The sequence below is a fragment of the Solea solea genome, chromosome 8 (genome assembly GCF_958295425.1).
Source record: "Solea solea chromosome 8, fSolSol10.1, whole genome shotgun sequence".
In the NCBI taxonomy this organism is placed as follows: domain Eukaryota; kingdom Metazoa; phylum Chordata; class Actinopteri; order Pleuronectiformes; family Soleidae; genus Solea; species Solea solea.
In genome coordinates this window covers 20,356,498-20,372,770 of record NC_081141.1, presented here as the reverse complement: position 1 = coordinate 20,372,770, position 16,273 = coordinate 20,356,498, and the positions used below count along the sequence as shown (strand labels likewise).

General features: G+C 39.1%; 1 protein-coding gene across 5 annotated transcripts in view; it reads right to left on the bottom strand.

Annotated features, from left to right (window-relative positions):
• grid2 (glutamate receptor, ionotropic, delta 2) overlaps positions 1-16,273 on the bottom strand; it is a 370,055-nt gene that overhangs the window by 21,732 nt on the left and 332,050 nt on the right. For all 5 annotated transcript variants that reach the window (XM_058636042.1, XM_058636038.1, XM_058636039.1 and 2 more), the window contains exon 14: positions 11,859-12,025. In XM_058636042.1, coding sequence (XP_058492025.1) covers positions 11,859-12,025 — 167 coding nt within the window. The remainder of the gene's footprint in view (positions 1-11,858; positions 12,026-16,273) is intronic.

The window sequence follows — 16,273 nt, the reverse complement described above, 5'->3', positions numbered from 1 at the left end:
GTCTTCTCCACGGCAGGTGAGACACGTGATGACTGAGTCAATCGTGTCTTTATAAACTTTTGTGAACGTCAAACTAGTTTGAAACATCATACTGCCACAGCAAGAGGCAGCATCATGCCTGATCTCTAATCAATCGTGCACCAATCACATCGTTGCTGTATTTTTTTTTAAATATGGTGTTTAAATATGTGTGTGTGTGTGTGTGTGTGTGTGTGTGTGTGAGAGAGAGAGAGCCTATTGTATCCAAGCAACCAACCAAAGAAAGCATGAAACACATTTAATATTCTGTAATAAATACATTTTCATTCATTCATTCATTTTAGTGACCTGATGTCCACTGACCCACTATAATGAACACATAATGAAACTACAGTATTTTTTTTTTTTTATTCCTCCGTGTTTCCCATAAACGGACTTGTACTGCATGTGGCCTATGCCAACACTGACCGCCACATATCGATTTTCAATTTTTTTTCTTTAAAGGAGTAAAAATCTTATTTCATTGTAAAGTCGACAGCACATTGATTCCCTCAGCTCTTCCTTGCTCTGCTCTTCTCTCTCCCCCTCTCTCTCTCTCTCTCACACGCACACACACACACACACACACACACACACACACACAATGAAACAGCTATAGAATTATACTGGCTAAAAAAAAAGAAAGAAGGTCATTTGGTCTTTTTGAAAAGAAATGATGAAAGTGCTTATTTGCATACCGAGCAGGGAAGTGATCCGCAAACACCCGGTCACACGGTACGCATTCTGATGCAGGGTGGGAGTGGCTGTACTTATAGGTGTCCACTTGAGATCAAATCTCTCAGGATGGATGTTAATGTCAGGTCTGAACATGGCCACAGAGATTAGAGAGGCAAACAAGCCACTGAAGTGTCCTTAGATTTCAAATCACTACAAGTAAAAGCTCTGCTCAACCTAATGTTAATCTGCCAGTAAGGATAAGGCTGCACCAGTGAATCAACCGCTTATTATCTCTTCATCATCTTGTGTTTTCCTATTTGTGACCTGCCTCAAAGAATGAGCCAAAGCTGCCGTCTTGTGATTAAAAACAAAACAAAACTGAACACACACACACAAATGTGTCGCAGTGAGGACCCTCATAGACATAATACTGTAATGCTTTCTCTAGCCCCTTACCCTTAACTTAACCATCAATCAATAAATATTATCAATAATAATAAAAGTGCCTAACCCAGAGGTTTGCAACCATTAGGATGAAAATAGCTATTTTTGCCCTATTTGATGAAAGATAACAAGTAAAAGTGTTTACTCTCTATATAAAAGAATCATAGTTTGTTGCATTTACGAAATTTAATTAGTACAAAAAGAAAACTGTTGACATGCCATTGCTATTTAGACCCAGCAAAAAAATAAAACAGAATTATGTAGACCTAGTCTTTCCATTGTTTGTGGCAAACTAAAGAAAATAAAAGTAGTAGTTGTAAATATGTGGATCCAAAGAAAACAGGACTCCAAATGTGTACTCGTGGCTTCCCATATTTCACACACAAGTGTGTCAAGGCTTTTTTAATATTGCATTTTGACGTAGACATTGAATGTGACACACAACGTATTAAAAAGACTTATTCATCACCTTGATCTCTAAATACAAAGACCCAAAATGTTTTTTGGTCCTCACAAAGCCACACACACACACACACACACACACACACACACAGAAGAACAACTACAAACTGACCTGGAATGCAGCCACTTACTTTTCTCATCCAAGTCAGTTTATCACTCTTTCCAAGGCATTAAGTGATTCTTGGTGAGGAACAGAGACACAGCATCATCGACCCAGTGACCGAACGACACCTGCTCCTGATTATTAACAACTGATAGGAGACTGAATCCCACTGACCCACAGCCACACATCAATAATGGCCTGACGCCTGCACAGTCTCCTCATTGGAACACACACGGTACGACTGTAGTCACATCAAAAGTAAGATTCCAGCACTGGTGGTGAACGTTTGAGTTTGTGCCAGGAGCGAAAACAGAAATCTTTGCAGTGTCAGAGATAGTTGCAGACGGCTTGATCTCTTGATTTTACTAACGCAGATAATTCATAATTTAACAAGGTTTAACACTATCAGACAACCGGGTGACTTCTCAGTACACACTTTGAAACACATGTGGCTATTATCAGCTACATGTTAATATAAGATCAAATGATATATTCCTTTATTAGTCCCACAGTGAGGCTATTATTATCCATACTACAGCAGCAAATGGGTTTTCCAAAAAATAAAACCAACAGAAGCATTAGCAGAAAAACAATAAAAAAAGCTAAACGAGTATCATAAACATGAGGAAATTTAAAAAGGACATGAAAAGAGAGGATAGATTGATTGCACAAACAAAGCTAAATGACACATCAGCCTCACGTCACGGGACAATTATAAATCGTGAGTCTAAACCCAATTAGTTCCTTCGCGCGACGAGTGCAGATTACAATGTCTGAGCCGAGGGAACTTTCCAACTCACCCCATTTCCCTCTGACAACCACACAATCTGTAATTGTTGTAATCCAACTTTAGAGCCCGACATTCGACACAGAAAACCCCTGTATTCCATGCTCCATGGAGCACGGTGATGTCAAGTGAAAAAGTGAGCGCATGTCAGGAATCTCATACATTGTCTGAGTCCGCACTGCATGCACCGACGCTTTCGCCAAAACAAAGAATGCTAAATGCAAAGCTGACACACGTGAGCACACGGAAAACAGCGCAGAGAAACGACCAGGACCAGTGTCCCAACATAAGGCACCAGTGCTCATCAGTAAACAGCGTCTCTCACTGCACTTAAAACCCAAGACACTGGATGATTAAGTTTATATTCCCACGAGTTTTTTTGTTCTGACAAGTTTGCAAAGCTCAATTATTCCAATTAGCGCCTTCAGGGTCCAATGTCATCCACTTTGTTGACAAAGTTTTCAATTAGGCGTCATTAAACCACGGCGTGTGGGTGAAGTGGGGACAGATTATTAAGCTGAACTACGACACAACAACAACAGCACAAAGAAGTCACGAAATGATTAGCCCATCATTAAGTCATCGAGAGAGTTAAAGAGGGAAAAGAGGGGGAGAGAGCCTGAGTCACGTCCACATCATGAGTTACGATTGATAAAGATTCAAAGGAAAAACACACCGAGTGTGTGGGCTTCCACGTTGATGGATCATCTTATCCAAGAGGAAAAAGTCACATAGAGCGGGAGCTGAGGAGATTCCATTGACCTTTGACACACAATCAATTGATTGGCACGTGGAACAATGTCACTGTTAACCTGCACACATACAGTCCTGACATGGACTCTTTTGTAGTTCAGGATTCTGCAGTGATTTATTAAAAATCTTGCGGTTATATAAGATTTCTTCATTCAAATTTGACACTCAAATTATTTGAGCTTAGGGACGGGAGATGATTTTCAGGACTTAAGAACCTACATTTCAGATTTATCTCATGTATCTTGAAGGAGAGGCAATGTATCACAAATTTAGCTTCTTAGCTTTTGGCTTCTTCAGCAGGAGCTTTGATCACACACACACGTACTGTGTATAGTGCAAAGTAAAATGGGACTATACCTGCAAAATAAGAAATCTATTTTAACCTTTAGTGCAAATCCCATTTTTGTATCTGAGGGTTTCTTCTCCCCCACTCTGCCATCATGTGTTCTTTATTCCCCTCCCATGGGATCAGAGTCCAAATCTGAACTTGAAGTTATATGGTGAAATAGAAAAGGTCAAAATGATAAATAAATCGAAACAGAGTGAGAAACAGAAAGAGACAGAAAAAAAAAAAATAGCAATACCCAACTCAATATGTCCCTGGCTCCACAGGGCCCCCGAACGGAAAAGAAAAATATCTGAAGCTAAGTCAGTTTTGCTAAAAAAAAAAATGTCCTCAGCTCCAAGAAGTGAGATGTAATATATTGTATTTATAAGAAAGTTAAAGCTTCTGGTTGTGCAGTAACTTTTACACGTGTTGAACTACAAAATGTCTTGTGTTTAGAAAAGTTAGGGAAAAAATCTGAAATTTCTTAAAGGATTATAAAAACAAAACCCTGCAGACGATTACATTAATGTAAAGGTTAGCTTACAGGCCTCCTTTAAGAGGGTTGAACTGATTATATTTGAAGGTTCTTGTGTAATGATGATATATATATTATATATTATATTGGCTGATTACAGGCACAATCTGAGAAACTTGTTAAAAAAAAAGACCTATTTAATCGGCGCCACTTTACAGTTCTGGCAGCTGTGACAGAGAGCTCACAGTGCAAAATCGGGTGTTTTATTCCGAGCGTCTGCGCCTCTGTTTACAAGCCTTCTGCCGCGACTAAAACGTATGATTTACAAAGACATTTTAAAAAGCCACTTATATGTGTCCTTCAGTGGGCGCAGTTTAGTTTATCTCCCTCGCACACATTTCCAAGGAATAACTCCACTGCGACACAACTCACTGGCTTTCACTTTCAAGGTTCACAATCATCAAACTTTCCCAAGTCACATTAATCAACAGTTTTTTTTGTTTGTAACTATTGCTGTTTTTTTTTTTATTGTCATGAGAGCTGCTGATATGGACGCTTACCAAGATACGGGATGAATCAAACACAAACACTTTTACGAGCCGCGTACTGTACTGATATACGCTGTGTTCGCCGTGACTCAGAGCGCTTTAATGCCACTTAAGCTGCATCGAATCCTGTGGGAAATCTCTTTTACTTTTTTTTACTATAAATATAAAACAAGATCATCAAGAAGAATCTTGACATAAAATTCCTTAAACATGTTTCCCTCAGCGCCGTACTGTACAATAGGTACGATTATATTACTTCGGCTTCATATGCATATATATATATATATATATACATTAGAATAGATGAAAGCTGTCTTTTCTATACTTTCAGATACAGATGTATTCATTTGCTCAGTGTGCAGTAATGACATTGCCGTGTAAATCACAGTGTTATGGTGTTTGCCACTCGTCGACTTCCTGCTTATCCACAGAGACCGGTTCATCTGTATGCAGCCCAGCGGTTCGCGTAGCACATTGATTCATGCTGCTGACCTTAAACGCCTGCGTGCCTGATTCTAGGGTGCACGCCGTCTGCAGAGGTCCGCGCCGTCACGCCTCGGGCAACTATAAACAAGACTGTACTATGTGTGGCGCGAAGGAAGGATGAAAAATGCACGTGTGGAATGCTGCGTTTAAGGCAAAATGCACGTCTGGAGGAAGATATTAATACATACTTACACATACTTTTTGTTCCACACTTTTTTTTTTGAACAAGGGAAACACCTTATCTGGGTTCAACAGGACATGACTAATTCTTACATTCGTCACATCAAACCCTAATAACTTTATCAGAACTTCAAAAGAAGTTTAAGACGACGATGGACGGTCGTATTTTTGTCTCCTCGAAGCTAAACATAAAATTGCACTGTCATGGAAATCCGCTCATGGACCGAGGAAGCAAAGTTGGGTTGAGGGATTACTGCACTGCCTTGCTCTTTGGGTCTCATTTATGGGATTTCAGGAGGGAGAAGATTTTACAGTAGCCTTGTAGCCGCCTGTTTTTTTTTTATTCATTTATTTTTATTAGCGCATTAACACCGTGCGTATCGCAGGTGATGCGATCACGTCGGTTTGTGCTGTCAGAAAAATTCCAGTGGTTTCTTAAAGCTGAGAAGTTGCACGTCAAAGCCAACGTGTGATATTGCAGTAATTTCACTCGCGCTGTTTCAGGAAGGCGGAGAAACAGCGTCTCTGTCGCCAGAGAGGAGAGCGTTGGAAAAACGCCTGTGCATAATTTCCATTTCTTGGCCTGTTTCTGGACATTGAGACAAAAACTGTTAAACTGTTATTTTGAATAGGTTTTATATTGTTCAAATTTCAAGTTAACACACAAAAACTGCATACACCATTTTAACATGCAGCAAATTGTAAAATATCTGCCAGATATTGAAAGTTATTCTGGAAAAATGGGCAAAAGCACTTAACTCACAGGACATTTTCTGGTCCTATAAGCGGAAAAAAGTCCTGATTATTATTGTTATTATTATTTTTCCTCAGGATCACTGTTAAATGCTGCATCATATACTTAAAGGATACGAGTGCAGCCATATGTGTGTATACACGCACATGTTTGTCTGTTGTTATCCCCTTTTGTGCCCATGTGTGATAAATAGGGCTGTCAAAGCTAACGCGTCAATCGTTGCGATTAGTACAGCAGAGTTAAAATTATGTAACGCAGTTAACGCAAGCCTGTTTACTTCTGGTGCTCAGTCACTTGCCAGCAGTCAGTCAGACAGGAGAGACGGACAGATAGTAGCTGAAGATGGAGAGAGGTTTTTTTTGGCGGAAGGTTAAAAAAAGTCTAAATGAACTTCTCAAAGTCTGTATGTGGCGAACACTCACCGCTGCAAATTAAAGCCATGTTCTCGAGAGGTGTGATGCATCCATGACTGCGGTAATCAACTGCCACTGCTGTGAACACCACCGCCAGTGTTCCAGGCAGCATCCGCTGGAATAAGTCTCCACAGAAACTACGGTGCTGTGTCTTGGCTGAGGTTTAGAAGTGGACAGATGAGAACTCAACTGGATGAATTTAACAACAGGGCCACAGTCGAATCTGTATTTTTGTTATTGTAGCTTTGGAGTCAATAACTAAATGAATCAACAACTATTCTGATTAATTTTATATAAAAAATAATTTCTGGTTTCTTTACTCCATATAAAAAAAAAAGAAGAATCATTTTAGTTTGCAGACAAACAGGACATTTGCAAACATCATTTTTGATAAGCTGCACAAAACTTCATTTATCTTGACATAAAAAAATAAAACAAACTGTAATCATGTTCAATATTCACAATACAGCGTCTGGCCCACAGCTTATGTTCTCAGACTGCAGCAACCTCAAGATGTCCATATGCCATGGATTAAATATTCAGCTTAATACTTTCACATCAATGCCCGCGGACACACGGAGAAAAAAAACAACAACATGAGCCTGTGAGAACGGGGTTTATTTTTATTTTTTTTTACCACCTTGCCCCTTCAGCACTTCAAAACAACTTGTCAGCATCTGTCAGTTATTATTAGCGGACAAATCCTTTATACCACTGTGTGTTTTGCTTTTCTGACTCTGGTAAATCTAGGGGCTGTCTCTATCAATCACAGAGCAGCAGCAAGCATGTGCACGGTCACAATTTGTGTTATCGTGCCAACGAATATAACCCTGGCTCCACCGTCAGACAGTGGTGCTGCACATCCTCACAGAACAAATCCTTCTTATATACGGCTATACTGCATTACTCTATCTACTCTTCTGAACTTAAGTGTACACTTCATCACCAACTCCAAGAACCCGTACCAGTGGGTGTGTCTTTATATGTTATTTGCATATATTTGACTAGGCTTTAACAGTAAGTATGGTAAACTGAGCTGCAGAATTAATATTCTTAATATTGACACTGAATTAGACTGGGAGCTTGTATTGATTCTTCTAGAACAATGTGATGCAACAGTGTCTGTAATTTCCAAATAACAATAAATGTAGAGAATTCAATTAATTATTCAATTCCGTTGCTACAGAAGGTGGAGCTGTGAACAATGTATTACACAGCAATAAGGTCTGTCACGGTTTTGTTTTAAGTTGGTGGGACACAGTGTTAATTATTTAACCCATGGGTGTCCAAACTATTTTTTATTAAAACATTTTTGGGTGAAAAAAATGTGATGCCTTTCCAAATTTCACAAATTCAATCAGATTTTTTTTTTAAATTGAGTACTTTTTGCTCAGGTGTGTTTATATATTTTGTGCAAAGGGAATAAATTAACCGTGGGCCACATGTGCCCCCCCCCCCCAATAGATTACATGCGGCCCATCACTTAATATCATTATGAAAACATAACCCGCAACTTTCCTTTAAACGCTGAGGTGATGAATATACTATACTTAAAACTTACTTAATATTACCATGAAATATACGTTTTTTTGGTGTTTTTATTTACAGTTGTCCATGTTATTATTTGCTTAATTTTAGATTTATTCATTCATTTTGCGTCATAAATATGTGATATTAAAACATGCACTTTTACTTTGAAATTCTGTGAAATATCATTATGGAAATCTTTATTGCGGGATCATGATGGAATATTGTGTAATCATTTTAAGGTCATATTGACCACCCACTACTGAACAGTTGTTTTTCCTCCAGACCGGGCCCCCTCTTGACCAGACTAGATGCTCATTTGGGTCATTTGAGTTCATCTGACACCCCTGTTCTAAGGTTTAGAGCCTTAACCCAGCGTGTGTTCAAGTTTCAACATCAGGTGATTTTCCCACTACAGGATGCTCATGTCCTGCAGGAACAGCACGTTCCTGTTGCCACGCAGCTGCTGCCACTGAATCAACTATAGTTTACAGCTTCTTCCACTTCTGCTCCAGAAGTTTCACACAAAATCATTTCTCCAGTAGTGCCTCGAGGAATAAGGTAGATAGAAAGCAAATCCATGACAAATGTTATGTAAACCAGAATCAAAAACCTTACAGAGACGATATAGAGCGCACTCCTCTGAAACAAAGACAAAGCCTGAGGGTGAATTTATCAGTCTTTCTGTCATGTTGTGTTTCATGTCATGTCATATCAAGACGTGTCTCTTATATGGGCTACGGTATCTTTACAATGAGACCGTGGTCTCAGACGGTCTCAGTAGATGACTGCTTATTGAATTCCCCTCAGGCTGGAGTTGTTTTTGCCTGTGCTTTTGCCCTGTTCTCCCCGCAGATTTAAAACTCCCTCTTCAGTGGATACGATTCCTACAGTAAAGTAGAGCACTGACGAGGACAAAGGTGTTCTCACATCATTTCTGGAGACACAGTGGCCTTTGTAATCTGTAGACATCATAACACTCCAGCTCAGTTCCAACAAGATTTCCCCTCAGTATATTGAAAAGGTGCCGTCACAGCATTCTGAACTCATTTCTGCACATAATGTAGACTTGCTGCTGGATATTTACATTAGCAACCTTTTTTGCTGCTGTCAAAGTAAAAAAAAAACAACCCTGCTCTACCACTGGTCTATATGTACGGAAGAGTATTAGGGCCACATGTAAAAAGAAAGAAAGAAAGAAAGAAAGAAAGAAAGAAAGAAAGAAAGGAAGAAAGCATGAATTCTGAGAAAAAAAGTCATAATTCTGAGATTGGGGTGATAATTCTGAGATTAAAGTCATTGTTCTCAGATTAATGTCGGAATTTAGTCTCACAATTCATGCTGTTTTGTATTTATTCTTCTGTATATACAAGAGAGACTTCAAAACTACAAGTGAACGACTTGAAGTTGATAAAGTTCTGCTCAGATGCAGTGGTGATTTGTCAAATTACAGACAAAAAAAAATAGAACCCTGTAACTTATTAGTGTAAGTGTGATTTGTTTTTTTTATTTTGTTCAAATGGAGCTAGAAGAAGATTAAAAACCAAACTGAAGATGCATCAACAAGTTACAAGGCCTATCACGATCAACAGTTCGTGCCTTGACACCTTTTCATGATGTCAAGGCACGAACGGGTAATTTTATTTCAGCTGAATCTTCACTCAGTGCTTCATTGCTCTATCCATTTGTTTAATAGTGTTAAAATGAAAACTATAAAAAAATCAAAGCAAAGAAAAACAATTTGACCTCTGATTGTATTCTCTTAACATTTCTTTGTCTATTCTTTGTAAGAAACACAGGGATTTCATCTAAGTTAAATGTTTGAAACTGACTTCCCGATGAAGAAAAATTGAAAACATGACCTGTCAATGATTTGCTAGTTTATTTTAATAACAGCAATGATAGGTAATATTTTCAAGCAAACGCTTCACTGGATATGGAGCAGTAAACAAACCCCGTCGCTCACACACGCAGTTTGCTAATGGATTTTGGCCAATGCGCATTAAAAATGTGTCTTCATCTCTGACCACGCACAAGCACCGACTCTTTAACTTGATATAAAGTGTGACTGCTTAATGAAGGCATTACACATTTACCCTCAACCCTCAACCTCAAGCGATCTTATGCTTGAAAACACCCATCATGAATTTTCATACAGCTCACATAGAAACATCAAATCAAGGTAACACCTGCATTTGCAAGCTCATCTGTGGATTTGTGTGTGTTGCTTACGTTAAGAGTTATTGGAGAACTGTTCATGACTTTCTTTTATTTTTGTAAATATCCATTTTTTGTTCACCTTGGGAAGTTGAGACATTAAAAAGCCTTAATTCAAGTCGGACGACTGTGCCGTCATTTTTATCCTTGCATTAGAGGAGTAACTGTATTAGAAGAAGCAACATTATGTGATGACCAACAAATGATAAGTTGATAATTAGGTCATTAGTTAATGTTTACATAATGTTAATAATTAATAAATGATTTACTAACTAATAAGTGTAACCTAAACGCTTCGCCTCAACTGAAGCTGCCATCCAGCAAATGGGCTGTATTTATATAGCGCTTTTCTAGTCTTGATGACCACTCAAAGCTGCTTTACACTACAGTTTTGCCATTCACACCCATTCACACCCACTTTCATACAGTGCATTTTTTTCTATCACTCATCTTTCATACCCATTCACACGCTGCCGGAAAAAACGTGCCCAAGTGTGTGTCACAAACCGCGGGCCCCGCTATACTCGCGTGTCCGGGTCCTGTAATATCTCACTTCCCCATCGGGTGGCGGTACACTGAGCTACCTAATCTACATATAATCTCTTGATGTGCTTTACAGCACAATATGACATTAAAAATAATAATGCAAACACACAATGACACATGCCAACACAGCACAGATGCCAGCTCTGCAGCTGGGAGATTATTCAGCAGACGTTAGTGAGCTTTGAAGTGGCCGTCATGTCGCCACTGTGGGAGCTTTAAGCAGCTCTCAGTGTAGGACGGAGCACTTCTGCAGGTCCTTCATCCCCACTGCCATATATGCTGTAACAACACTGTGACTCAACTGCACTCCTCTTCATCCTTATAAATATATATCTTATAAAAGACATACGTCTTTTTGCCTCACTGCATCAGTGCAAACCATAGTCCTATGCCACTGCAATCCTATATTTAGGATTTGTATTTTTACGACAGAGTATTAGGGCCAAACTGAAGGAAAATCTTATGAGAATAAAGTCCTCAATATTATTATTCAAGCAAAACGTCAGATGACCAGCTGCAGCCTGTGTCAAGATAAGAAACGCAGAACATTTTGTGAGGTTATTTTAATATTTTGGTTTGGGCTTCACAAATAATTTTTATTTAGCTTTGTTTTGCCACTTGTCTACATCTGACTCTTTTATGCTGCTGTAACAAGTCGATTCCCGCCGTGTGGGATCAATAAAGTCTAATGTAATCTAATAAGTCACCATAAAAACAGCGAGTGAATGAATAAATGACTGTTTGAATGAAAACGCTTGGTTATTGTCTTGATACACAAGACAATTTGAAGCAACAAAAGGCCCATGGTGTGCCAGAGCAAAGACATAATCAGCTGGGATCACTTTGGATATTAATTCTCCCTTTTTTTAACTCTTATTGGTGAGGCTGAGTTGTCACACTTGCTAAACCTCAATGTGAGCCAGTGGTTTCCTCTGGAAAAGGAGATATTACACTTTCATCTACTATTTACATGATTTTTAAAGCACTGCACAGGGGCAAACATGAAAGTGGCCATTTTTATGTTGCTAAAATCAATTTGAAGCAGCGGTAAATCATTGTGCATCTGCAACACGTTTTAAATAACAAACAAATTGCAGTCAAGGAGGCTGCTGAGTGTTACCTTCTGCTGCGACTCTTACCTCTGAGAGAAAATGTCCCTGTAGGGGCTGCCATGTTGCATGGCGATACCATATCCACGGTCTGGCGCCCTGCCGCTGACGGTGTAAAAGGAGCAGTCCTCGTCATTGTTAGCAACGTATTCGAGCACGGCGGCGTCCCAGACGAAGCCAAAGCGGCCAAACTTCACCTGAAAGAGAAACACAAACAAAAACAAATTGGAATTTTTGAATACATACATACTCAAACAATGAATATTTTCCCCTCAGAAATAAAATTGAAAGTCTGTCAAAAATAATTTTTTATACTAATAATAAGAATATGGTGGTGGGTAGCTCTACTTTGCAGACATGAAACGTAAAGAAAAGTAATGAAATTTATCATGTGTTCAGCTCATTTTTGATCAATTATAAAGCTACTTATGTTTATATTACACAACCACAGTCAAGATTCATTTCGACTGTCTCGATTTGTCTTTCCCTCTAAATGGCTTGTTGCCTTATCGTTCATCGCATCCTGTGCATCCATGTTGTAAACGTTTAATGTGTCCGTCTTTGTTTTGCATGAGTGATCAAAGTGCGGTCGTGTCGCTTGCAGTTCGGAAAAAACTAAAAAGGTCAGTGCAACTGTAAGTGACAAACACAGTTTGCTTGAGTGAAAAGTGTAAGGGCCTGTTGTTAGCGTGGCTTTGTGGTGTCATTTCAAATGAGAGAGAGAGAAGAAAAAGAAATGAAAAGTGGAAATAAACAGCCTGTATGTGATATTCACATCCTGACACCTCTGCTGACAATTCACCCACAGTCGCCTCAGGATATGAATAACACACACACACACACACTCTTTCTTCTCACACATTATTTTGCACTTGGTGTACCATTAACTTTAATAGAGTTTCATTTTGAGGTCTGTGCATGTGTGTGAGTGGCTTTCTGTTCGTGTGTGAGAGTGCAATAACTCACTGCAGGGCATCAGAATGGCAGATTCTGCTCTTTACAAAGTTTAAAAAGAGGGGAAGGGGCGTTTTATTACTTTGAAGAATAATTTTATGGCTTTTCATTATTGCTTTTCAATTGAACAGAATATTGGCTTTGTGGCAAGGGAATTAGAGAAAAATCACTTTCGATTTACAACTGAACAATAAAGATACCTCCTTTTTTTTCCACTACATTTAGGAGAAAAAAACCCTGAAAGGAATGATCAGTGATGCATAATATGTTTGCAGTGACCTCTAAAGCCTTGTGAACATCGTCATAATCCATTAAGCACGTTTATCCTTTTTACCCATTGCAATAATTTGCTCTTGAGATACAACCAGGTGACACAACTCTTCATTAAAGGAGTACTTCACCGATTTGCATTTAGCTTTGTATTACTAGTATAGGGCTAGTATTTTTTGAGTTTAGAAAAATCTTCATTCTTTTCTTTGTTACATGCCCACCAGTGACACTTGGTCCTGTTAGCAAAGATAACACTGTTTACATTCTGGGAATGAGGTCCCGCCCCCCTACGAGTGGGTCTAAAAAGTGCGGAATTAGCGTTTCAGTTTCAAGCCTCGGGCCAAGTGTCACTGGTGGGCTCGACATATTAGTTTTTATTATATAATAATAGGTTATTTTAACAATCACATGTAGGCAAACCTTTTTAAAGAAAGCCAAACATTGATTTCAGTCTCTAATATTGTGGACTGGAAGTGTGTTATTCTTGCAGTCGAGCAGGATTAATAGATCTTTTACTTTTTAAAGGAAAATCATGGAAATGTTTTACAAATGGGTCTTGACGCTCAATTCAAACGCGCCGTCATTTAATCAACAAAAAACCATCTTCAAGTGCAGGGTGTTCTCTCTGACTGGCTTCTGATTCCATTGAAACAAACTAATTTTAGCAACTGCTACATAGCATAGAATCACATAAAAGGAATTATCCCCCACAATGAAAAAGGATGCTGGAGCCTGTGATGATAAGTTGCTGGTGCCTGCAGCAGCAGCTGTGTTTCATAAACAGCGACAATGTACCAGTGAATAGGGAGGAATTGATGTGATGTACCACTTAAGTACTCTAAATGCAGAGCATCTGTTTATTAACTGGATGAAGTTTACTTGTTTGCGGAATACAAAAATCATGATCAGAGGGGAAATGTGTTGAAAGCCAGCTCTCTAATTTACTTGTAATCATTTAAGCAGCTCATGAAAAGGTTTGTTTCTGCTCATAACTGTGTGTGGGCCAGAGAGTTTAGTGCAAAACATGGATTATGACCTTTATCTACCAATGTGGAGTGTATTAGTACTTTGTTTTGCTTAGGTTTTTTCTTTCATGAACTATCAATGATAAAGCCTGCCCCGCACAAGAGGATAAATGGCCTTCCAATTTTAGGATTATTTGAACAGATTATCTGGTGTGAGGGATTAACAGACAAGACTTTAATTTCATCGTACGCATCACAGTCTTGCCGTATTCAAATCATAAGTATTATGACTGAACAGCGACTGGGGCGTGAGCGGAGGGAGGGATGATGTTGCATACTTTTGTTTAGAACCGCTACTTGTACAAGCCAAGTTGATTCCATCTTCTCAGCCACGACTTCATCCACATTGCTCGCCCTCAACTGCTATTAACTGACGACGATGTCCGTTTATATTCTGAAGTCACGAGTTTCGGTGAGATCCCAAATCCAATAGCCTGACGTTCTCCAAGGTTCTCCAATTAGTCAATTCATTGTTTCCATAACAGATGACTTGCCAAGCATTAGATGTTAGAACGCCTACGACCAAAGTAGTTTGAGTTTCTGCCCGTCCCTCGCTGTCAGAAATGTAATGTCACTGGCAAACAAGATCAATGAGTGCTGAAGTTAAGTGGGATTTCAGTGGATTATCTTGGCAAGACCTCCGTGTGACTCACAAACCACATTCACACGATAGAGTAACTTGGCAAAGGGCCATACTCCAAGTGAAGTGCTATTTGGGTTAATCTATTTACACTTCAAACTATATTCATGTTCGGCCGAGGTGTCCTGCGTTCATATGTTCACATCAGCAACATGCAGGTATAGAACTCTCGCCTTTTGGGACTCGTTATGTTATTAAGAACTTTAATAGAATGTTATCGTTCTTTTTGTGGCACGGACCCAAAAGCGGAAGTTCCATAGAGCCAATAGAGGCGATGCAGACGGGGGTGACATTCACCCTGTTGTAAATTCATGTACTATCAAAAATAATCCCCGAGACATTATTTGGAGGTTGAAATCCTACACTGTGTCACTTTAAGGGATGCCATTGTTTTCTGTGTTGAAGGTGGTTTGAATGAGGAGAAGAACTCGATGGACTGAGGCAACCTGACTGGTCCCTATAATAACGCTGTGTACACATTATTGGGTGGGTTTTCTCCAGGTTCTCTGGTTTCCTCCCATGACCCTCATGTGGAGGATAAAGCGGTAGAAGATGGATGGATGGATGGTTCAGTCAGTTCTTCAGTATAACACTGGGAGTACATTATGTTTCTCACTAATGAAGAAAAAAAATTTGATTAAAAAAAAACGTCTTTATGGACATGGACTTAAATTGTTAAACTGCCTGACTGTGGTCGTTGATTGTTGACATGGCATTTTACTAAGATATTCCCTTAACATGCAAAAGCAGTGTGTGCAGTAAATGTTGACACATATTGCTGACTCAGATTATGATCATATACATAATCAACATCTCTTTTTTCCATCACAAACACCTTTTAATTTTCAACTTTCTTTTTCGGTGAGAAGACGAAATAAAACTAATCTGTGTTGCTGTTTTATTGCTTAGCTTCTGTGTGCCTTTTTTTGTGATGGAGGTGGAGCTCAGTTAATGGAGCCACAACAACACAGGACCACAAGCCTGAGTTATTTTTACAGCTGCTCCGATTTTTGTGGTGTTGTTTTCTTTTTTTCCACAGCCACCATTCAAACAAGAGCTAAGCTGCTAATTGTTCCTCCATCCTCGCTTAATTGCGTTTTGCTGGTTTAAATATTCCAGAAAACACTGACTTAGTTGTGATCAACAGTCTCCTAAAAATTACAGTTACCATACAACTAAAACTTATTTTCTAGGTTTTGCAAGGTATGCATTTTCTGAAACAAAATGAGTGTTTTTGTCTTGCTTAAACTGCTTCTAACAGATGTGAGGAAATGAGGGAGATAACATGATTTCTTGGTTATAAATGTGGTTAAGTAGGCACACAATGCATGTGGTTATACAGGTATTATACTGTATTTTTTCCTCATATCATTGCAACACTGTTTTCTTTAGAAAATACACAGATGTGTAGCTTTAAAAAACATTGGATGTCCTCATATTGTGGCATTAAACACAGACACATCTGAAAGCCCAGCCGTCCATGAAAACACACACATTTGGTCTGGACCCAGTCTCAAACTGTGGTCTGTTGCTTGGCAGACAACTCCCCTCTCACG